The sequence below is a fragment of the Rana temporaria genome, chromosome 6 (genome assembly GCF_905171775.1).
Source record: "Rana temporaria chromosome 6, aRanTem1.1, whole genome shotgun sequence".
Classification (NCBI taxonomy): domain Eukaryota; kingdom Metazoa; phylum Chordata; class Amphibia; order Anura; family Ranidae; genus Rana; species Rana temporaria.
In genome coordinates this window covers 157,490,939-157,516,394 of record NC_053494.1, presented here as the reverse complement: position 1 = coordinate 157,516,394, position 25,456 = coordinate 157,490,939, and the positions used below count along the sequence as shown (strand labels likewise).

The 25,456-nt window shown below is 45.2% G+C and overlaps 1 protein-coding gene across 2 annotated transcripts in view; it reads right to left on the bottom strand.

Moving 5' to 3' along the window:
• CCDC141 (coiled-coil domain containing 141) overlaps nucleotides 1-13,052 on the bottom strand; it is a 193,874-nt gene extending 180,822 nt beyond the window's left edge. The window contains exon 1 of one of the 2 annotated variants that reach the window (XM_040357655.1): nucleotides 12,723-13,052. In XM_040357655.1, coding sequence (XP_040213589.1) covers nucleotides 12,723-12,824 — 102 coding nt within the window. In that variant the 5' untranslated portion in view covers nucleotides 12,825-13,052. The remainder of the gene's footprint in view (nucleotides 1-12,722) is intronic. The other variant, XM_040357654.1, reaches the window with a different exon arrangement.
• Between the last annotated feature and the right edge of the window lie 12,404 nt (nucleotides 13,053-25,456).

The window sequence follows — 25,456 nt, the reverse complement described above, 5'->3', positions numbered from 1 at the left end:
TCACAATAAAAGCGTTGCAAGGACATCACTACAGGGCTGACTGCGTTTGAACATTTTGTGAATTCTTTTGCCACTGCAAAAATAAACAAAATAGATTAAATAGTAAAAAAAAAAAAAATATATAGAAATTAGATAAGGGACCTTGTAATTAAGCTGCATTGGTGAAACAAATTAAGGTGCTTTATGGTATGCTACCAGTTTTTATGATGCATTGATCTATTAAAATAAAAGTCTAGTTTGGAAAGAAAATCCCTAGTGCCCCTTCATTTCACCCCCCTCCCCCCCACCAACCATCCAAAAAAGTAACTGCAATACTTACCTTAAAGTGGTTCTAAAGGCCCCACCCACCCCACATATACACACACGCACAAACGTAAACGCATGCGTCAGGGCGCCTTCAGGTGAAAACATTGATTGCGATACACATGTTACCAGGGGCGGACTGACAACTCATGGGGGCCCCGGGCAATAGAAGATTATGGGGCCCCTGGGCCTACAGATGGCCACCACGCCAGGAGGCAGTGCAGAGGTGGTGCAGCTAAAATCTCGGGAACGAACGCCGAACGAACGGCGCGTGCGCGCACATGCTCAGAATCACGTCGAATTTACGCCCTAAGATACGACGGCTCAATGGCAACGACGTGAACGCCCAGCCCCATTCACGTACTACTTACGTAAACGACGTAAAATCCGACCAGCTATTTGGTGGTTTATCTTTACGCCGGACGTACGCCTTTACGTAAACGGCGTATACTCATGCGACGGGCGCAAGTACGTTCGTGAATCGGTGTATCTTGGTCATTTGCATATTCAACGCGTAAATTAATGGAAGCGCCCCTAGCGGCCAGCATAAATATGCACCCAAGATACGACAGCGTAGGAGACTTACGACGGTCGTAGGAAGCCAAAATTTAGGCGTATCTTAGTACAAGAATACGGCGCATAGATACGACGGTGCATCCATGGACTTACGCGACGTATCATTAGATACGCTGGCGTAAGTCTTTCTGAATCCGGCTAATAATGTTTTAGGTTTTGTGTAATCTTCAGCCCTAAAATTATTTTTTAAATATGTGTGCAAAAAAATTCAAAAACAGCTCTGGCGGCGAAAGGGTTAAGATAAAAAACCTTCTGTGTGCAGCAGCCCTTTTCAGCCCCTCTGATACTTACCTGAGCCCCATCTCGATCCAGCAATGTGCACGAGTGCCTCGGCCATCTGGGACTCTCCCTTCTGGTTGGCTGAGACAAAGTAGCGGCTCCATTGGCTCCTGCTGTTGGCAATCAAAGTCAGTAAGCCAATGAGGAAAGAGAGGGGGCGGGCCGAACCTTGGGCTTAGGCGCCCCCACAGCAAGCTGCTTGCTGTGGGGGCACTCAACAGGAGGGAGGGGCCAGGAGTGCCAGAGAGGGAACCCGAGAAAAGGAGGATCCAGGCTGCTCTGTGCAAAACCATTGCACAGAGCATGTAAGTATAACATGTTTGTTATTTAAAAAATAAAAATAAAACTTGACTTTAGTATCAATTTAAAGTGGTTCTAAAGGATAAAGAGCTTTTTTTTTTATCTGAATGCATTTTCTGCATTAAGGTAAACAATCTTCCAAGTGCAGTTAAACCCCCCCTCCCCATTATACATATCTGAATCCAATCTTAATCCAGCAATGTGCACAGGAGCAGTGGCTCTCTCCCTCCTCATAGGCCCAGAGACAGCAGCAGGGGCCATTGGCTCCCACAGTAGTTAATCACAGCCAGTGAAGAGGGAGTGGGGGGTGGGGCTGAGCCACACTCTGTGTGTCAATGGACACACCAAGCTGACTCAGGAGCGAGCCCAAGTGGGGTTGGAGGAGTCTGAAGCACTAGCAGGGGACCCATAGAAAGATGTAACTGGCCTTGGTTCACATGAGGGACGTTCGGTGATGCATTCTTTTTGAAGTGAACCTGTGCCCAAACCACGCACACTAATGCATTTACATATTCAAATGGTAAAAAACTTTAAAACAAGCCCTCTCTAGTTATAGGTATTGTGGAGAAATTGGTCTTTAACAGTCACAACGGAGGCACTGATATCACAACTACTTTCCCCTTTACTTTACTGAAATGTAAACACACAGCAGGTATTTCTAAGTTGTTAGAAACTCACTGAAGGCCTGTTCACACTTGCTGCATGCTACTGTCTGCTTTTCCATGTGAGCTGGCCTCCATTGTGTGCCAGTAGTGGCGGGTGGTACCTGCCATTGTTACAATACAAAGCACTGTTTCACATTTCAATAAAGTAAAAAAAAAAGAAAGATAAAATGCCATCATCTGAACAGTCACAGACAAAAACAAATATGCCAAATTAGTAACATCACAGAATAAAAAGGCAAATCAAAATTGTTTCTTTCTACATTTGTGTGTGATTGTGATTACAGAAAATGATCCGGTGAACTTTTTAAAAAGAAATGATTGTCTGAGCAAAAAATAAAAAAAATTGAAAATCAAGAATTATGAAGCAGAAACATAACATTATCGACTGATTCCGCAATTCTGTGTGGTCCTGCATTCAAATGTCACTATGGTAGCAGCTCTGTCATAAAGCAGTTAACCTCTCTCCTATCTGAAAAAATACAGTTTACGAATCGTTAAAGCAGTATTAAACACAAAAGCAAAAATGTCATATATATATTGCAGTTACCAATCCTAAATGTGGTGGCTGCATTCGTTTTATTATGCTTTGTTGCCCATTATTTCACCTGTTGATCCGACCAGTAGCTTCCTGTCTTCAGGCGTTAATATTTTACATAAATGGATAAAAAAAAGGAGAAAAAAAAGCTTAAAAAATAATGCAGCTGCTACTTCTAAGAACTGGTAAGCTGCAAAATAATATACCTTTTATGTTTGTTTTACTGTGTTAATTGCAGTGGCTGCATTTGTTTTCTTTCTTAAAGCGGAATTCCACCGGAAATTATAAATATGTCTGATCGCATTAAAGGGGTTGTAAAGGTTAATTTTTTATTTTCTAAATAGTTTCCTTTAAGATAGTGCATTGTTGGTTCACTTACCTTTTCCTTCGATTTCCCTTCTATATGTTTTTTTCTTTGTTTCCTTTGTCTGAATTTCTCACTTCCTGTTTCTCCCCAGTAATCTGTTCTGGCTGACTTAAAGACCGCTCGGATGATGGGGGCAAGCTTACTGAGGAGAAACAGGAAGTGAGGAATTCAGACAAAGAAAAAAAAAATTTTAGAAGGAAAATCGAAGGAAAAGGTAAGTGAACCAACAATGCACAAGCTTAAAGGAACCTATTTAGAAAATAAAAAATGAACGTTTACAACCCCTTTAAGTTAATGGCATAGATGTTCGATTCGCAATTATTTATTTATTTTTTAAATACCTTTTAATTTATGTTTTCTTTCTGACATCATGTGTCTTTCTCCCACGGGAGTTGACGTGTTTTCTGTCTTCCAACAAGTACCGCACTGTCTCATGGGAGCTGAGCGTCATGTTCCCCAAGATTCAGTGAGGTACGGCACACAGCGAAATCTCGCGTGAATTTTAAAATTGAAATGACGCGAGCTGGCGTTGCCATGACAACAGGGATGGGAACTTTCGACTTCGCCACCCGTTGTGATGGCAACCATCAGTGTTGACGGTGCACAGCACCTTCAACACTGAGCATGCGCGGGATCGAGTGGAGAATGCTGGGAAGACATCATTCACCGCAATCAGGAAGTAGGTGCTTGTGGGCTTCAATTGCCCACAAGCAAAATGGAAACGTCCCTCTGGAGTTTTTATAAAGAATCCTTGTGTCAGATAATGGAATGCGGAGGTTTTGCACAGTCAGAACAGTGAGTAATCAATTCTAATGGGCATAAGAATTCAATGGTCAAAAAAAAAAAAAAATCGTCACAGGAACTCCGCTTTAGGCTTCTTTCCTTTATTTCACCCTGTGATCCAGCAAGTAGCACACATTTCTTAGGCCCCATTCACACCTATGCGAATTGGTTGCGGTTTGAACCGCATCCAATTCGCATAACATTATAAAATACATTGATTTTAATGAGGCTGGTTCACATATGTGCGATGCATTCGCACTGCACATTGTCCAAAAAACTTGTGTGTTTTCTAGGCATTGCGGTGCAGCTCAGGTGCAAATTCAGGCCCATTATCTTCTATAGGCACACATCTGATTCGCAGATGTGTTCAGTCTTATCAGGATTTCTCTCCTTCTCCTCACTACACTTCCCCCTCCCCTCTTCCAGGTCTCCAAATTCGCAGCTAACACGGAGATGATCTGCTGAACAGCTCTCTTATCTCTTTGCAGAGATAAGAGAGCTGGAATTCGCACCGCACACGTGTGAACCCAGCCTAAAAGTGGAACTTCACTCACTTAATGAACAGTATAGAATATTTGGTATAGAATATTTATTTGTTTTAATATTTTGTTTTCATTTCTTCAGTTACTTCCTGGTTTACAGGCCTAGGCAAATGATGTCATACATGTCAGGAGTCTTCAGGAGTGGAGGAGGGGATTTCCCAGCTAAGCACGCCCTCCTGCCCGCATGCCTGAGCTAAGGGCAGATGAACTCCAGGAACTAAATGCTACATGAATCATCTGCCCTTACTCAAGATGGCCACAGCCAGAAACGCTAGGGGCATGGGCGTCCGCTGAAATTTTTTCAGAGGGGGGAGCTTCTGCAGCGGTGATACACATTTAACCCTTTCTTCAAACGCTAGCAGGGGTTAAAAGCGTCCCACTAGTGGCTGAATAGCGCAGCTAAAACGATGGTAAAGCGGCGCTTTACCGATAACGCAGCCAGTCTGCAGTGTGAAATAGCTATTGAGATAATTCAGCTTCACTCCATGCCCATATAAATATAGCCTAGAGAATGTACAGACCCCCTTCAGCACAGACCCCTCCATTCAGCACAGACCCCCCATTCTGCACGGACCCCCTCCATTCAGCACAGATGGACCCCCCCTTCAGCACAGCCCCCCATTCCGCACAGACCCCTCCATTCAGCACAGACCCCCCCTTCAGCACAGATGGACCCCCATTCAGCACAGATGGACCTCCCCTCCCCCATCCCATTCAGTACCTCAGATCAGCCATCAGCATGGCTGGGTCACAGCAGGTTCCCTCCCCCTGTGTACACATAAACACTGGAGGGGAGGCAGCTTCACTCTGCTCGCTGTGTCTGTGTGACATCCCGCCCGGGACCGCTCAGACAGCCCGCGGCCGCAAGACTCTTCAACACCTTCTTGATTTTCCAGGGGGGTCAATTGCCCCCCCTTGCCCTATGGAGTGGACGCCCATGGCTAGGGGCGGTTTCAAAGTGATTTCACAGCAAAAGAAAGCATGGAGACATGGATGGATAGGGGAGTTTGCTTTAAATACTAAACATAAAGTAAAGAGGAGCTCCAGGCGCCTTCAGATATTGTAGCGGCTGACTTTTAACATTAGGACACTTACCTGTTTAGGAATCCACCGGTGTCCTCACCTGAGCAGATTTTTCAACCGGCTATTGGGTGCTGCCGCCACCATCTTTACTAAGGTAATCCAGCAGTGAAGCCTTGCAGCTTCACAGTCAGTTTCCGACTGCACATGCGCAAAGCGCGCTGCACTCTGTGAATGGGCTAGCTGCGGGGAAAGGAGGACCGGGGCTGTACTTCCCCCTGAGTTTCCTGCGGCAAACTCAGCCAGACGTGGGAGTGGGTACTCACTCCCTCACTCCCCCCAAAAGGTGCCAAATGTGGCAGTGGAGGGAGTGCAGGAGGCAGACAAGCAGAACTTCCCCTTTGGGATGGAGCTCCGCTTTAAATAGCGTTATTGGTTTGTGGTGCTCAGATGCAGTGTAGTTCCTCTCTTCACCCTACTGGAAGAGAAATGGAGTTGTCCTTGGACAGCAGCATAGTCAACCTGTGGAGTGGGTAGTGCATGCTAGAAGTTTTAGATAGACTTGATGAACACATTAAAGCCGAACTTCAACTAACACTTTTTTAAGCAGTTACAGGAATGTTTTTTTCTTCTTTTTGGGATAAAGGTTGTTTACAAGCAGGGCTTTTTTTCAGCGGGAACGCGGGGGAAGGCAGTTCCGGCACCTCCTGAACTGACTGTATGTAATAGCAAGGGGTGCTGGGGTGTGCTGCAGGGTATTGATGCTCACTGCTGGGGATCTATTTTTGCAGGGGGGGGTCTATTGTTGCTGAGGAGATTTATTGTTGCTGGTGGGGGACCTATTGTTGCTGGGGGTCTTATGTTGCTGGGGGGCCAGTTGTTGTTGAAAGAGATCTACTGTTGGGGGAGAGGTCTATTGTTGATGGCTGCCAGAAAGTCTATTAATGCTGGCTGTGCGGAGATCTGTTGATGCTGCTGGGAGTCTATTGTTGCTGGGGGGGAAATGTTGTTGTGGGTGGTCCATTGTTGTTAGGAGGATCTATTTTTGCTGGCTGCAGGGGATCTGTTTTACTGATTTTCTTGATATCATTACACAATTCCATACAAATTACTTAGTACCACAGATATATACTTGGTTCTAGATTGTCTAAAAGGGGTGGTACTGGGAGGTGGGTAAAGGGCGGAGAAAAGGGGTGACCCGGAAAGGGGGAGTTCCTGCACCTATTGTCTGAGAAAAAAAGCACTGTTTACCAGAATGAATAAAAACTGAGTAATATAAGTACTATTGCCAATGGACAGTGGCTTAACTCAATGCGCCAACTTGCACTTTTGCTGGTGCGCCAACTTGCACTTTTGCTGGACAACTTGGTCTGTTAAAAGAAGTTGAAATCTCACAGATATACTGGCAGGATCAAAAGGTGAAAATAAAGGAGAAATGGGTACACAGAAAACTAATGCAGCCACCACATCTAAGCGATTGGTAAGTTGCAACATATTACATTTTTGTTTTTGGGTTTAATACCATTCTAAGCAGAGCAAACAGAAGTGATCATATGCAGTCATATGGCGTACCCTAATAATCAAACATGGCTACAATTGTTTCTCACATTCCAATGCTTTAACTAGTTCAGCTCTTTGGATGTATTATGTGTGCCCAAAGAGTGACTTGCCAATCACAAGCTGATGGCAGCCATCAGCTTGTGCTCTACTTGTTCAGCCGGCTCCCGGCTTGAAAGTGAAAGTGATACGGTGACTATAGCTGCTAATCACTTTCACAGTGCGGGCAACGCAGTGCACCCCCTCCCCCCGCACCGATGGCCCCTGTGGTTTCCTGGGTTGTTCCACACTTACTGGGAGTCCAGGACTGGAACTACCAGCTTCATATACAGTATCTCACAAAAGTGAGTACACCCCTCACATTTTTGTAAATATTTTATTATATCCTTTAACGTGACAACATTGAAGACACATTACAATTTGCTACAATGTAAAGTAGTGAGTGTACAGCTTGTATAACAGTGTACATTTACTGTCCCCTCAACACACATCTATTAATGTCTAAACCAATGACAACAAAAGTGAGCACACCGTAAGTGAAAATGTCCAAATTGGGGCCAAAGTGTCAATATTTTGTGTGGCCACCATTATTTTCCAGTACTGCCCTAACCCTCTTGGGCATGGAGTTCACCAGAGCTTCACTGGTTGCCACTGGAGTCTTCTTCCACTCCTCCATGACTACATCACCGAGCTGATGGATGTTGGAGACCTTGCGCTCCTCCACCTTCTGTTTGAGGATGCCCCACAGATGCTCAATATGGTTTACGTCTGGAGACGTGCTTGGCCAGTCCATCACCTTTACCTTCAGCTTCTTTAGCAAGGCAGTGGTTATCTTGGAGGTGTGTTATCATGTTGGAATACTGCCAGGGGGCCCAGTCTATGAAGGGGGGGGATCATGCTCTGCTTCAGTATGTCACAGTACATGTTGGCATTCATAGTTCTCTCAATGAACTGTAGCTCCCCAGTGCCGGCAGCACTCATTCAGCCCCAGACCATGACACTCCCACCACCATGCTTGACAGTAGGCAAGACACACTTGTCTTTGTACTCCTCACCTGGTTGACGCCACACATGCTTGACACCATCTGAACAAAATACATTTATCTTGGTCCCATCAGACCACAGGACATGGTTCCAGTAATCCGTGTCCTTGGGTCTGCTTGTCTTCAGCAAACTGTTTGCAGGCTTTCTTGTACATCAACTTTAGAAGAGACTTCCTTCTGGGACGACCAATATGTTGCAGTGTGTGTCTGAGCACTGACAGACTGACCCCCCCACTCCTTCAGCCTCTGCAGCAATGCTGGCAGCACTCATATGTCTATTTCCCAAAGACAACCTCTGGATATGATGCTGAGCTTATGCACTCAAAGTTTTTGGTCAACCATGGCGAGGCCTATTCTGAGTGGAACCTGTCCAATTAAACCTCTGTATGATGTTGGCCACCATGCAGCAGCTCAGTTTCAGGGTCTTGGAAATCTTCTTATAGCCTGGGCCATCTCTATGTAGAGCAACAATTCTTTTTTTCAGATCCCCAGAGAGTTCTTTGTCATGAAGTGCCATATTGAACTTCCAGTGACCAGTATAAGAGAGTGAGAGTGATAACATCAAATTTAACACACCTGCTCCCCATTCACACCTGAGGCCTTGTAACACTAATGAGTCACATGACACCGGGGAGGGAAAATGGCTAACTGGGCCCAATTTGGACATTTTCACTTAGGGGTGTACTCACTTTTGTTGCCAGTGGTTTATACATTAATGGCTATGTGTTGAGTTATTTTAAGGGGACAGCAAATTTACACTGTTATACAAACTGTACACTCACTACATTACATTGTAGCAAAGTGTCATTTCTTCATTGTTGTCACATGAAAAGACAGAATAAAATATTTACAAAAATGTGAGGGGTGTACTCACTTTTGTGAGATACTGTATATCCATGCCTTGATCTCACACATAAACAAAGAAACTAGAAGCGACAATGATTTTATCACTTCGGCCGGGTACAGACGAGCAAACATGTACGATGAAACCGGTCCGTCGGACCGTTTTCACCGTACATGTCTGCCCAGGGATTTCTGTATGGTGGCTGTACTCACCATCATACAAAAATCCACGTGTAAACAATACGCGGGGTGTGTCCGCGCCGTCGCCGCGACGATGACGCAGCGACGTGGGCGGCCCTGCCAGTTCAATGCTTCCACGCATGCGTCAAAGTCATTCGACGCATGCGAGGGATGGCGGGGGCGCTCGGACATGTACGGTAGGTCTGTACAGACGACCGAACATGTCCGAGCGGGCAGGATTTCAGCGGGCTGTTTTAAAACAAGTCCAGAAATATTTGCCCGCTGGAAAAAGGCCCGGCGGGCAAATGTTTGCTGGAATCCTGCCCGCTCGGGCCTACACACGACCGAACATGTCTGCTGAAACTGGTCCGCGGACCAGTTTCAGCAGACATGTTCGGTCGTGTGTACGGCCCATTCCGGTTTCAGATCCAGTTTCCTGGCTGGTACACCCATGGTGTGAAGGGCAGGGGAGACGTTGTGGTCTATTAGACCCCAAATATCTCCAAAAAGAGTACATGTGACCTGCTAAATGTTATCACTTGGTGGTTTATTAACCCTATGGTATAACAATCAAGTAAAAAAAAAAAGTAGAATAAAAAAACGATCATAAAAAATATTAATATGTAAAATAATTGCTGTAACCTCCATTACCCCGCACACATGCACAAACGCAAAAACAAGCCCAGGGTGTGCACACGCATGTAAACCATGATCACACACATGACATATTGTTGTGAATGTCAGAGTGAGAGCAATCATTCTAGCACAAGAGCTTCTGGTTAAAGGGTTTGTAAAGGTTTATTTTTATTTTTTAAATAACAAACACACCATACTCACCTCCACTGTGCAGTTCCTTTTGCACAGAGTGGTCCCGATCCTCGTCTTCTGGGGTCCCTCGGTGGCTGTCTCGGCTCCTCCCTGCAAGAGCTAACCCCCCTCTGGGAAGCGCTCCCCCAATGGGGGTTAGTTTGCGGGCGCGCTCCCGTGTGATACAGTCGGTGGCCATAGCCGCCGAGTGTATCACTTGCCCCCCGGCGCACTGCGTTATTGATTTGATTGACAGCAGTGGGAGCCAATGGCTGCGCTGCTATCAATCATCCAATGAAGAGCCCACAAGAGCTGAGGGAAAGCAACGCGGGATCGCACCCATGGAGATTCGGGGCTCAGGTAAGTAAAACAGGGCTGGGGGGGGGGGGGGCGGAGAGTAAAAGGTGTTTTTTCACCTTAATGCATAGGATGCATTAAGGTGAAAAAACACAAACCTTTTCAACCCCTTTAAGTCTAAACTGATAAGCTGTAAAGGCTTTTAAAGCATATGGAGATTTTTTGGTACCGTCGTTTTTTGGCGATAGCATGGGCGCATGCACTAGGATTAATTTTATTATATTTTTTCCTGAAAATTTGCATTTAAAAAACAGTTGCGCAAATATCATTTGCAACTAACATCTTTTTATTCTACCGGCCTCTGCTTTCAGAAAATATAAAGGGCTAGATTCAGGTAGCCCTGCGTAACATTGTGCAGGCGTAACGTACCTCCGATACGTTACGCCACCGTAAATTAGGGCGCAAGTTCCGTATTCATAAAGAACTTGCACCCTAAGTTACTGTGGCGTAACGTATGTGGGCCGGCGTAACCCCGCCTAATTCAAATGGGGATTATGTGGGCGTGTTTTATTAAAATTATTGTTGACCCCGCGTATTTTACGTTTTTTACAAACGGCGCATGCGCCGTTCGTTAAAGAATCCCAGTGCGCATGCTCGAAATTCCGCCGCAAATCGTCATTGCTTTCGACGTGAACGTAAATTACGTCCAGCCCTATTCGCGAACGACTTACGCAAACGACGTAAAAAATTCAAAATTTGACACGGGAACGACGTCCATACTTAACATTGCGTACGCCTCATAGAAGCAGGAGCAACGTTACGCCGGAAAAGCCTTACGCAAATGACATAAAAAATTCCGCCGGGCGCACGTACGTTTGTGAATCGGCGTATCTAGGTCATTTGCATATTCTACGCCGAAAACAACGGAAGCGCCACCTTGCGGCCAGTGTAAATATGCACCCTAAGATACGACGGCGTAAGAGACTTCGATCTTAGCCTAATTTTGGCGTATCTTGCTTTCTGAGTACAGAAAGAAGATACGCCGGCGCAGCTTTGAATTTATGCGGCGTATCTATAGATACGCCGGCGTAAATTCTTGCTGAATCCGGCCCATATTGTCCTGTCGGTTGAAGTCATTTTATTACCAAAAATTACGATTTTTATATGTGTGCAAAAATGAAAAAAATTGGTCTAGAACTGATTACTTATGCTGGCCATTCATTATACGAAAAATCGGCCGAAATTCAGTAGTTCAGACAGTTAGTTCGTCTTTCGAACAGTTAGTGGGCACAAAATCGATAATCGTTGGGACGTTTTTGAGCCGAAAAAACGAAGGACAAGTTTTTTCTGCCGAACAAGCTATGAATCGGAAGGTTAATGTGTTTCCCGTCCGAACTTTCTGCACTAGGTATATTTAAAAAAAAAAAAAAAAAATTTTATTTATGTCCACTGAACGATTTATCGGTCATTACATGATGGCTCTGTCGTTTGCACTCACGGGGGAACGTTCGTTTTTCGAAAGTTCGTACGGACGATTTTTCATAGAGTGTATGGCCAGCATTACTCTAGCACCAACTTATTCTGTAGTGGTGTACAGTGAAAAGGTTCACAGGCAGTGGTTACAATACAGATCACATTAACAACTTGCCGACCAGCCGCCGTCGTTTTACGGCGGCAGGTCAGCTCCCCTGCGCGAGAGCACGTAGCTATACATCGGCCCTCGCGCAGGCCACCTAGGGAACATACTTAACCCCTTCCCCGCCCCTAGTGTTAACCCCTTCACTGCCAGTGGCATTTTTATAGTAATCCACTGATCGCTATAAAAATGCCAATGGTCCCAAAAATGTGTCAAAAGTGTCCGAAGTGTCCGCCATAATGTCACAGTACCGAAAAAAAATCGCTGATCGCCGCCATTACTAGTAAAAAAAAATATTAATAAATATGCCATAAAAATACCCCCTATTTTGTAAACGCTATAACTTTTGCGCAAACCAATCAATAAACGCTTATTGCGATTTTTTTAACGAAAAATATGTAGAATACGTATCGGCCTAAACTGAGGGAAAAAAATGTTTTTTTATATATTTTTGGGGGATATTTATTATAGCAAAAAGTAAAAAATATTATTTTTTTTCAAAATTGGCGCTCTATTTGAGTTTATAGCGCAAAAACTAAAAACCGCAGAGGTGATCAAATACCACCAAAAGAAAACTCTATTTGTGAGCCACGTCGCACGACCGCGCAATTGTCAGTTAAAGCGACGCAGTGCCAAGTCGCAAAAAGTGCTCTAGTCTTTGACCAGCAATATGGTCCGGGGGTTAAGTGGTTAAGAACATAACATGGATAGAAGGCCCATGTGTACAAAAGAGCAGAATTTCTTTAGAAATCACTTTTGCATGGCCTTATAAAGAAAACCCGTGTGCATATTTCCAGACCAATGACAACGTCATCAGTGGCAGTTCAGAAGTGAAGGTCACAAGGCAGCAGAATGTGGCGTGTGCAATTAAAGGAATATGGAGAATTTACATTGATAAAACTTTTCGGGACTCCGGTTTCGTTTAGGTAAGCACAATATAGCAACACTTTACGTTACATCCTATCAAGTTAGCGCTACAAATTGCTTACCTTGAGAACAGAGATGATTATTCGAGATTCTCCAGCTTGTATCGCAACAGAACTGAGTGTGGTCGTAGACGGCTGTCCAGACAAACTGCTTTCGCCAGACATGTTGTGCCAAAAATCCAAGTCCACAATTGTATTATGTATACAGAGGCTTAAAGGAACTGTCCTCCACCGTGGTCACACATAAAAATGAAGAGTAAAACTATTGGAAATCATTGAGCAGCAAAGCTCAGGCAGCCTTGAAAGCTGAAGCAAAGAACAGGAGGATAAAAATAGATGGTCCCATTGAGTTTATCATCATGCTGCCTGTGAGCTGACACACCCCTAACTTTAGAGCAGAGATCTGCTGGAACACTTGTACTATTATCAGAGATGTGGAGGCCGTCTTCAGTCCGTGGGCTTCTGATGCTGGACGAGCAAATGGAAAAAAATAAACTTCAATCACAAGAGCTAAATTTGCTGTCACTTTTCCTATCAGTGAAAATGTTATAATTAGCATTGTGGCTTTTTTATCTCCTGTGTGCATGGCTGTATTCATAGCTGGCTATAGGTACATACAGGGGTGGACTGACAACTCATGGGGCCCCCGGGCAATAGAAGATTATGGGGCCCCCGGGCTTACAGATGGCCACCACACCAGGAGGCAGTGCATAAGCAAGGCAGCTAAAATCTCAGGATTTTCACATCAAAAGCATGTCGGTTTTGGACATATCAGGGACAGATGTAAAAAAAACCACAGATTTTTACATAAAGTCCCTGGTTTTATTGAGCCTGGCAACCCTGATGGGGCCCCCTAGTGGCATGGGGCCCTCGGGCAGTGCCCGAGAGTCCCAATGGTCAGTCCGCCCCTGGGTACATACATCTACTGTCCAGTCATTGTTATCTGTCAATACAACTTCTTCAAGGGCCCGTACAGGAAACATTTTGATTTATTTTTTAATTGATTTGCTGTATAAACCTAGTAGTGAAAGCTGGCGCACAGATCCAGGGCTGGACTGGGACAAAAATTTGGCCCTGGACTTCATTCAGACTGGCCCACTTTGACAGGTCTCTCCCATGGCGGCTGGACAACTCCCGCACCCCCCTCCCTCGGCCACCCAAGCCCCCTCTCCCCCTTTACTAGCCATTCTACTTTATTAGAGTAGAATGGCTGGTACTGGTACTCTTATAGGCAGTACAAGTGGGGAAGCTAGACATTATTTCACCCGGGGCAAAGAATCAGTTTGGCGCCCCCCCCCCCCCTTATAGGACAAGATTAGGCAGAAGTGAGAAACTCCCAGGCCATAGCTGTTGAGTCAGCTAAAGAAACACAAAGCGGCGCCTTCTAAGCGTAGCAGTTGAGAAATGTATTTTAAAATTATAGTGGTATGTAAAAACCTACTCACAAAGCAAGTGTTAAGTCAGGCATGGGAACATTAGTGCTGTCATCCGCGGGGATCCCGGTGGAGGCAGTCGTCACTCGTGCTGAATCTCAGCTGTCTCCTTGCCACAAGCGGCAGCGGCGGCGGGGACCGAACGCTCTCGGAACCAAAGAGAAGGGAGCTGGTTTCCACGGTGTGCTGCTTCGCTGACGTCACTTCCGGGTGCGGGAGGATGCGCGCGTTCAGGACATTCGTGTCCCTTCATCAGGCAATCAGCTGTCTGTCCCCTCCCCCATGCTCCTCTGTTGTCCCCCCTGCTTCTCTGCTCCCCCCAGTTGAGCGCTGCGGGGAGGGAGAGGAGGTGAGCGCTGCGGGAAGGGAGAGACAAAGGAGTGGAGGGGGGCGGCGGTCTGCTGTCACTGAAGCCGGCCCACTGAGCCATCGGCCCACCGGGAAACTCCCTGTAGTCCCAATGGCCAATCCATTCCTGCACAGATCTTTTGCACTTATTTTCCCAGCAAGGGTGTATTTAGAAAAAGGGATTGTACATCATAGCTCCCAACTGTCCCTCGTTTGGAGGCAGGGCTGGCGCAAGGATTTTTGACACCCTAGGCGAAACCTATGTAGCGGCCTGCTACTTTCATAGCTGGCGCTGCCTTAAATTTAGAGGGTGGTCAGAGATTTAACTACGAATGATTAGATTGTTGGTAGAACACCAGCCACAAGATGGACTGTGGGTGTCTATAATAACGCAGTGCCGTGTCCTGAATAAATTGGGACAACAGATGTTAAGAATACAGAAAAAATTTACTTTATAGGCACCAATTATAAAAATACAAATACATTTATTAACATATAACCCGTGAAGGTTTGTTAAAAAAGAAAACACATACAATACAAAAAATTTAATATTAAAAAGAGAACTGCAGTAGCAACTGCAGAGACCATATATTGATCCAATAAAGGTCCAAAAAGAGTCAACACATCTCACAAGGGACATGAATAACTGTAATGCATGATACGACAACTGCTACCTCTGACTGTTTTGTTTTACCAAATTTGGGCCTCTGTTCCAGCCATGGTTGTACTGTGAGTGACCACTATTGTTGTCTGGGGTGTTGGTCCCACCCCAGGCCAAGGGTGGCAGGAGTCAAGCCAAGGTGTATTGGGTGTTTTTCCTCAGCAGCCAATCAGTGGGGGTTGATCACCTCGCTGTGCATGCTGAGGGAGAGTACTTAAGGGGCAGATGTCACTAGTTTGGGGTTGTCGCCCTAATGGCCAGGGGTGCGTGTTCAAGTGTTCCTGGCTCCGGGACCACGTTGGCCTGGGGTTGTGATCTACTATGTGGGCCTGGTAGTTAGACTGGGTCTACAATTGCAGCATGGTCCTGTGCTGTCCGTCCTGAGGGAGGAAGCCACTCGATGAAGAATCTGTCTTGGAGAGCACCGAGCACGAGGCTGGTATCTCAGGAGAGGCATTGAACTTCATCGAAGGACTCACGATTGCTGAGAGGCTGAGTGATGGTCGTCTGTCAGTTTTGAGTTCTCAAGTTTATTCAAGAGAGATCCGGATGCTTAATCCTGTGTTGAGAAGGATTCTGGACCGAATACATCTCCACCTTTGGGAAGATCTATAGCAGAGACTTTGATTAAGTTTCCGTGTGACATCCTGGCTGCTAAGGCTAGTGAGAGAGGCCTATCCAGGTGCGCAATACCCACTCTGGCTAGAGTGGCGACGAAAGCTACATTGCTGGAAGCAGGATTGTTTCCGAAACAAAGTTTCACACCTGAACCTACTACCTATTACCCTTCTACCTCTTCAGCTACTACTTTTATTCTTCTACCCTTTGGGTAATAAAGCACAGAAAAAGACACCTAAAGTGTTGACATTGCAGTTCTTCTCAACTATCATCATATACCCTAGACGGCGAAGGAATAGAGGTAATATGTTACTCAAAACAAACCAGCAGCTCCTTCGGGGGTAGTGCTACATCTAATTTTGCCACCCCCTTGACTCCACCCTGACCCCACCCCCTTTTCCCTGCCCATGTATAACCCACCTTTTTAATGAAGCGCCCAGCAAATGCTGCCTTGCCAGCGCCCATTAATGCAGCCTCATCAGCGCCCATCAAATACAGCCTACCAGTGCCCATCAATACAGCCTACCAGTGCCCATCAATTAATGTCTGCTTGCTTCCATTCATTCGGGAATCATGACACAGACACAGTCCTCTGCTAACGCTGAGCCTCTGACACATTTAGGTAGATTCACAAAGAGTTAGACCGGCTTATCTACAGATAAGCCGACCTAACTCTGAATCTAAGCCGGCCTATGTTTAAGTGTATTCTCAAACAGAGATACACTTAAACATACCTAAAATAGGCTGGCTTGCGCCATTCTATCTTAGGCTGCAATGTTTCTTTTGGCCGCTAGATGGCGCTGCCATTGTGGCCGGCCTAGATTATGTAAATGAGGGGAATACGCCGATTCCCGACGATTTACGAGCGTAAGCCGGGCCTACAGCGTCGAGTTACGTCGTTTCCGTATGCGATAGGCCGCCTAAAGTTATTCCACCTATGAGGTGGAATAACAATGTTAAGTATTGCCGCCGTTCCCGCCGCGAGGTTCGAATTTTTTACGTCGTTTGCGCAAGTCGTCCGCGAATCGGGATTTACGTCGTTTACGTACGCGTCGAAATCAATAGGCCCGTACGGCCTACTTAGCCACAATGCGCACAGGGAAATGTAGTCGCCCGGCGCATGCGCAGTGTAAAAAACGTCAAAAAACGTGAGGTCAAGCCTCATTTCAATAATACACGCCCCCCTTCACAGTCATTTGAATTAGGCGCGCTTACGCCCGCTCGTTTTAGGCTACGCCGGCGAAAATTTGAAGGTAAGTGGTTTGAGAATCACTTCTAACCTAAATAATTTTCAGGGGTGTAGCCTAAAAAAAGTAGGCTAGGCCGTCCTAATTTTAGGCCATTGTGTGTGAATCTACCCATATGTGCGAACAGAGCAGCGACTGCCTGCTGATGCTGAGACTTAGTTGCTTGCTGCAGAGAGAAGAGAGTTGAAACACCAGTGGCCGGGCGCCCTAGGCAGCATTGCGCCCTAGGCGCTGCCTAGTTTGCCTAGTGGTAGGACCGGCCCTGTTTGGAGGGACTGTCCCTCTTTTGAAACCACATACCTCTGTCCCTTGTGCAGCATCAGTGGGCTCTTTGAGTTCCATGTAACTGAGGCTGTGGCAAGGAAAGTGTCATTTGTCAGCATACTATGAGCTAAAAGGCATCCCTCTTTATTATTTCAGAAATTTGGGAGGTATGGTACCCAATTCTTGTTACCATACCAGTGGTCTCATGTTCCCCTAATAGCTAATATGTTTCCATAATAGATAACAAAGTCTGACGGACCAGATAAATTAAGGAAGTGGTACTGAACACAGTACCATCTTTATTTTCCCTAGAAAATGAAAACAACATGGATCAGATTTGAATCTGTTGTCTAGGTTGGGCAAACCCAGAAAAATGTAAAAGGCTGAACTTCAGCCAGAAATACACTATATTGCTAAAAGTATTGTGACGCCTGCCTTTACACACACATTTACTGTAATGGCATCCCAGTCTTAGTCCGTAGGGTTCAATATTGAGTTGGCCCACCCTTTGTAACTTTAACAGCTTCAACTCTTCTGGGAAGACTGTCCACAAGGTTTAGGAGTGTGTCTATAGGAATGTTTGACCATTCTTCCAGAAGCACATTTATGAGGCCAGGTACTGATGCTGGACAAGAAGGACTGGCTTATAGTCTCTGCTCTAATTCATCCCAAAGGTGTTCTATCGGATTGAGGTCAGGACTCTGTGAAGGCCAGTCAAGTTCCTACACCCCAAACTCGCTCATCCACACTATACTGCCAAAAGAATTGGGCCACCCCCAAAATCAATTGTTGAAAGAGGGACTATTGTGTGGGGTTGGTTTTCAGAGGTTGAGCTTGGCCTCTTAGTTCCAGTGAAGGTAACTCTTAAGGCGTTAGCATACCAAGACATTTTGGATAATTTCGTGCTCTCGGCTTTGTGGGACAAATTTGTGAATGGTCCCTTACTGTTCCAACATAACTGCACATCAGTGCACAAAGCAAGGTCTATAAAGACATGGATGAGCGAGTTTGGGGTGGAGGAACTTGACTGGCCTGACCTCAACCCGATAGAACACCTTTGGGATGAATTAGAGGCGAGACTGTGAGCCAGGCCTTCTCGTCCAACATCAGTGCCTGATCTCACAAATGTGCCTCCCATAGACACACTCCTAAATCTTGTGGATAGAGCTTTTATAGCTGCAAAGGGAGGGCCAACTCAATATTAAAACCTATAGACTAAGACTGGGATTACTTTTGGCAATAAAGTGAATTTTTTATAGGTGATTCCTTATCTTCAAACAGTTTAATTATGTCTTCCAATGCAGTCTTCCACCCAGTAATCACATTAGTAATCTTGCATAATAATTGTCCATTCCCATTTATTTCTGTTTTATAAGACCAGTGGGTGCTATCCTCAGTCTGCCCCAGACCCCCAGTCTTGCAAGACCCATGTGTAGCACATTCACAGAGAGGTGAGACAACCTGGCTCTCAGTCTAACTGACCTACTATGTAGTTTATTCATTAATATAATGGAAGGACCAGTCTCCTGGTCTGACCTGACAATTGTGTCGTTTATTCATTAATTGAGGACCCGGGTCCTGGTTTGACCCGACCACTGTGTGGTTAATTTACAGTGTGGTGGACAGAACCAAGCCCCGTATCTGGCCAGCCCAATAGATAGTTCCATCAGTGTCGTGAGAGGACCCAGGTGCAGGTCTGACCCTCCCACCACTAGCATCATTGGATTGACAGACCCATGTCCCTCCTTTAAGCAGCTGGGCAAAGCTGCAGGACCTGAAGAGGCTGTGACACATCATCCATTTACAACTAACATTGATTTCTCAGAAAAGAGGTAAGTAATAGAAATGCAAAGAACTGTGGATAAAGCCCTAATCTAAATGGCCCTGCCTTGAAAAGTCTGACAGGCAACTCATTGATGCACATTTGTGAGCCTGGAGATTTTGACCTAAAACTAAACTTTTATGCATCTCAAATTCTCAACTTTGACCACTTAACCCCCGGACCATATTGCTGGTCAAAGACCAGAGCACTTTTTGCGATTCGGCATTGTGCCGCTTTAACTGACAATTGCGCGGTCATACGACGTGGCTCCCAAACAAAATTGGCGTCCTTTTTCCCCCACAAATAGAGCTTTCTTTTGGTGGTATTTGATCACCTCTGCGGTTTTTCGTTTTTGCGCTATAAACAAAAATAGAGAGACAATTTTGAAAAAAAATTATATTTTTTACTTTTTGATGTAATAAAAATCCCCCAAAAATATATATATAAAAAAAAAAATTTCCTCAGTTTAGGCCGATACGTATTCTTCTACATATTTTTCATAAAAAAATCGCAATAAGCGTTTATTGATTGGTTTGCGCAAAAGTTATAGCGTTTACAAAATAGGGGGAATTTTTATGTCATTTTTATTAATATTTTTTTTTTTACTAGTAATGGCGGCGATCAGCGATTTTTTTTCGGTACTGCGACATTATGGTGGACACTTCGGACACTTTTGACACATTTTTGGGACCATTGGCATTTTTATAGCGATCAGTGCTATACAAATGCATTGTATTACTATAAAAATGCCACTGGCAGTGAAGGGGTTAACACTGGGGGGGGGCGGCGAAGGGGTTAAGTATGTTCCCTGGGTGTGTTCTAACTGTAGGAGGGGGTGGACTGACATGGGGAAATTACTGATCTTCTGTTCATACATTGTATGAACAGAAGATCAGCATTTCTCTCCCTGACAGGAGTGGGAGCTGTGTGTTTACACACACAGCTCCCGGTCCTCGCTCTGTAACGAGCGATCGCGTGTGCCCGGCGGCGATCCCGCCCACTGGGCACTCGCACGTATAGCTACAGGCTCTCGCGCAGGGGAGCCAACCTGCCGCCGGAAAACTACGGCGGCTGGGCGGCAATTAGTTAAAACACATTCCATAACTCCTATGGTAATGAGTTACCTTTCTGAAATTTGTTTTACTAATGTATAAGAGAGTACAAAATAGTTAGACACCAAACCAGAAGGATAATAAGATAAATTATTATTATTCAGGATTTATATAGCACCAACAGTTTGCGCAGCACTTTACAATATAATGGGAGACAGTGCAATAACAACATAAGGAATAGGGGGCCCCTGCTCATGGAGTTTACAATCTAAAGTAAGGGGAGGTGGTAAAAAAGGTAATGAATGCAAGGAAGGATCTAAAGGAGGTGGCCAAAGTACAGTTTTTAGGTGGAGGAGGGGTAGGCTTCTCTAAAGGCAGACATGGTAGAAGCTAATTTAAAATACTGGGCTAGGGAGTTCCAGAGAAAGGAAGAGGTTCTGAAGAAGTCCTGGAGGCACGCATGGGAACAGCGGAGCTAGAGAGAAAGATGTCTAAAAGGAGCAGAAGGGACAATTTGGGTGATATCTGCAGATAAGGTTGGTAATGTAGCTTGGGACCAGTGTTGTGGATGGTTTTGTATAATGTGGTTAGTATTTTTATTTTTTTCAAATTTTTTTATTTATAAACAAACAGAGGAGCCGGTCCGCTCCGGACCACAACATATACATACGGTCCAGCAGTGTCCACAAAATCAATATACAAACAAGGGGAAGGCCGCACAAGATATAACATCACAGGTGTAGCATTTGGCTGGCCTCACTTGCGGGTCTCTGTAGGATCCCCGCCTTCCAAAGATGGCAGCGAGGTTCCTAGACTGAGAGCCTCTTCAACTCCCCTGCGTACCACTCGGGGCAGTTTTGACATGCTAATTCTGGCTCTCTGAGGTAGCGGGCGTAGCCGCCCATAAATGTATGTGGAACCAAAAAACCGGGGTTCGGGGGGTCCAGCTCCCTCTTCCATTTTCTGTATTTTCCTCGAGGAAGTGAAATGTAAGGGTAGCAGAGGTACCCAGGGAAAGAAAGAAAGATAGGTGAAGGGAAAGAGAAGAGGGGAGGGGGGGGGCTGCGCAAGCACGGGCATCCCAAAGCGCCCCCTAAGGGCGTAATTTACACAAAGAGTTTTGTAGGGTCGGCAGATTAATTTCTATTACTTTGCTGCTAAACCAGGTTCAGTCCGCATCTCTAAGGGACTGTCCCTCTTCCGAGTATTTAAACACATTCCAGATCTGCCATGTTTTGGTGTATGTTTCCTGTCTTTGCTGCCCAGAGAGGATCAGGTCCTCCATGTAGCTGATCTCGTCAACCTTTTTGAGCCAGAGAGCTATTGTCGGCGGTGGTTAGTATTTTGAATTATATACTTTGGGCTAGTGGGAGCCAGTGAAGGGATTGGCAGAGAGGAGCAGTGGCCACAGACCAGTTGGTAAGGTGTATAAGCCTAGCAGCAGCATTCATGATAGAATGAAGGGGAAACAGCCTGTGTAAAGGTAGGCCAGTGAGGAGGGCGTTGCAGTAGTCAAGGCAGAAAATAACCAAGAAATAAATAAGTTGTTTTGGGGTGTCATTAATTAAGAAGGGGCAAATTCAAGACACATACAAACTGTTATGTTGCTCAGCAAATGTGAGATATAATAAGAGGCTGAGGTGGGGAGTAGAGAGATAGATCTGGGTGTTGTCAGCATTGAGGAGGTATTAGAAGCCATGGAAGGTTATCAACTGGCACAGGGAAAAGGTGGAAATATATTATATTTGGTATCTAACAATTTGTAATTTTATTCTGTTAAATAACATGCTGGTTTTTGGATTGTGAACCAGGATAGATGATATTAAAAGCAAGGTTTGGTGTATTCAAAAAAAATAATATCTATATGCACCTCACCAGGTTGCAGCATCGGTATGATTTTATAACTGTCTCACAGAGCTGACAGTGAGCTTTAGTCCAGTATAAGCTAACTCTGGGTCACAGGAGTACACAAGTCAGGGCACTCTTTTGACTCAGAAGAGAAGTATGACCAAGAAAACGTTGGCTGTACTTCTTTTAAGGGTACTGCTCTGAACCAAAAACCAAACAGACTTAAAGGGGTTATAAAGACAAAAATATTTTCCTCTTAAATTAAAGTCTGACAGTAGCTGATAAAGTAAAAATTAATGTTTTGCATTATAACTAGTTTGATACCTGTTGAAATCAAGCTGTTTTATTCACCTCCGTCACTCCTGAATCATTATTCTCACTGACTTCCTGGTTTGCGGTGCGCATTCATTCTTGCTACATCACGCTCTAATGGGAACTACAGTTCCCATTAGGCTTAGCCTCCATGCCTGTGAGGGATAAGAGAGCATCTTCACGCAGGGCTGTAGTCATAGGGAGGGGGTGAGCACATTCTGCTTTCCACCATGCAAAACGGCTCAGATGCTGGTGGAAAGCAAGAAGAGGAGAGACAGGAAATGGCATTTTCAAACCTGGATTACTGTATTTTGGAGGTCAAAAGGAAAAACGAGGTAAGTGATATTTAAATGCTCTAGCTTACAGCAATCAATTGATCTAATAAAAAACGAACCTTTAGTGTTCCTTTAATTTAAGCATTTTTTCCACTTTTAAAAAATCTTTCTTTTACTGTTGCTTATGTCTATGTTGTAATATTTTCTGTAAATGTTTCCTGCACCTTCTTTAATTTTCTTTAAAACAATATGTAAAGTTTATAAAAAAACACGAGAACCACTTACTGCGTATGAACAATACAAGACTCTAACAATAACTGTCCAATCAATAATTTTACTAAGCCTCAAATGTTTGCTTCTTTTATCTTTCATGATGTACCTTCACACCTCACTGTCCATTAGCAGGGTGGTGTCATGTACAGGGCCGGTGCAAGGATTTTTGACACCCTAGGCGAAATCTAATTTTGCCGCCCCCCTTGGCTCCACCCTAGACTCCACCCCTTTGCCCTGCCCATGTACATCCCAATTTTTTTTTATATTGTGAAAGATAATGTTACATCGAGTAAATTGATACCTAATATGTCACGCTTCAAAATTGCATCCACAAGTCCACAGGCGACTTTTAAAAAATTCTACAGGTTGCATATTTTGAGTTACAGAGGAGGTCTAGGGCTAGAATTATTGCTCTCGCTCCAACGATCGCGGTGATACCTCACATGTATGGTTTGAACACCGTTTACATATGCAGGCGCTACTTACGTATGCGCTCACTTCTGCGTGCGAGCTTGGCGGGACGGGCGCGTTTTCTGGCTCCTAACTTTTTTAGCTGTCTCCTAGATTTCAAGCAAATTTGTCAAACCCTGGTCTCACCTATGCCCATCAAATACAGCCTCACCCACGCCCATCAAATTGCATTTTACCAATGCCCATCAAATGCCATCTCACCAGCACCCATCATATACAGTCTAAGCGGTGCCCATCAAATACAGTCTAAGCGGTGCCCATCAAATGCCATCTCACCATCGCCCATCAAATACAGTCTTACCTGTGCCCATCAAATACAGTCTTACCTGTGCCCATCAAATACAGTCTTACCTGTGCCCATCAAATACAGTCTTACCTGTGCCCATCAAATACAGTCTTACCTGTGCCCATCAAATGTCATCTCACCATCGCCCATCAAATACAGTCTTACCTGTATACCTCAAATATAGCCTCACCAGCACCCAAATTCCATCTCACCTATGCCCATCAAATTCCATCTCACCTATGCCCATCAAATTCCATCTCACCTATGCCCATCAAATGCCATCTCACCTGTGCCCATCAAATGCCATCTCACCCGTGCCCATCAAATAGTCTCACCCATGCCCATCAAATAGTCTCACCCGTGCCTATCAAATAGTCTCACCCGTGCTCATCAAATACAGCCTCACCCGTGCCCATCAAATACAGCCTCACCTGCGCCCATCAATGTTGCTACATCAGTGCCAATCAATGTAAATCAATCTCTGGGGGGGGGGGTAGATATTTTAATATACACATACATTTTAAAAAAAATATTGTCATCACATACACAATGTACAAAAGTTTTAGCAACTCACCACACCAACTTGAATGGTGAACCCTGTGGTGGCTGCCTGTTCCTCACTCACATGACATCGCCTCTGCTGTGTACCTGCCTGCTACCTCTGTGGCATGGTGCCTCTTCCAGGCTCCACCTGTCCCCCAAGCCCGGGGAGCTGCCGCCAGGTGCCACAGTAATCCCATGATGCATTGCGGGGCATCCTCCATGTCTGCAGCTCCAGTCCACACTGACACGGCCAGGAGAGGAGGGGGCGCTGTACACACAGTCAGTGAGGACAGAGAGAGGAGAAGGGAGGGGCTGCTGCTGCCTGGGATCATTCTGAAATCATCCTAGAGTGGAGCATACAGGGCACGGTCACACACACAGTGACAGGACGTACACACACAGCGAGGAGCGCCCTGGGTGGGAGGGGTTGCAGCCGGGACCTATCCATCCATGACATGCGACACTGATTTCATGCTCAGAGCGGAGAACTCGAGCCGCACGGGGGTCTCGTCTACCTAGGTCACGGTGCTGCTTGAAGCTCTGTGTGGAGGACAGTGCTGTGCTGTAATTTTAAAACTAGCGGCGGAGCGCCTTAGGCTGCAGTGCGCTCCAAGCGGTCGCCTAATCCGCCTAGTGGTAGAGCCGGCCCTGGTCATGTACTCAGTTGGAGGCAGAATTGACAAGAGGGCTTCCCGTGCAGCTAAATGACGAGCACCCCTTGAGATGAGAACAGGGAGTGCAAAGTTCAAAGATGCACCAATACCGATTAGGTAGACCTGCCGGAGGTTGCTTGCAGGGATGTCTAGTGGATAGCGGTCAGCTGATATGTCAGGACTATTACATAGTCAGTCAGGTTGAAAAAAGACACAAGTCCATCTAGTTCAACCAACAAAGGGAAAGATATATATATATTTCTATACCCAGAGTTAATCCAGAGGAAGGAAAAAAAAAAAAAATTCATTCCTGATCCCCCGAGAGGGAATCGGATATTCCATGGATCAACTTTATCTATAAATTTTAGTATCCAGTTATATTATGTACATTTAGGAAAGAATCCAGGCCTTTTTTAATGCAATCTACTGAGCTGGAGAGAACAAACTCTTGGGGGAGTCTATTCCACATTTTGACAGCTCTTACTGTGAAGCAACCTTTCCAAATTTGGAGATTAAATCTTTTTTCCTCCAGACGTAAAGTGTGCCCCCTTGTCCTCTGTGATGAGCTTAAAAGGAATTACTCAACACCAAGTTCGCTATATGGACCCCTTATGTTATTGTACATGTTGATCATATCCCCCTTAATGTCCTCTTCTCAAGAGAGAATAAATTCAGTTCTTCTAATCTTTCC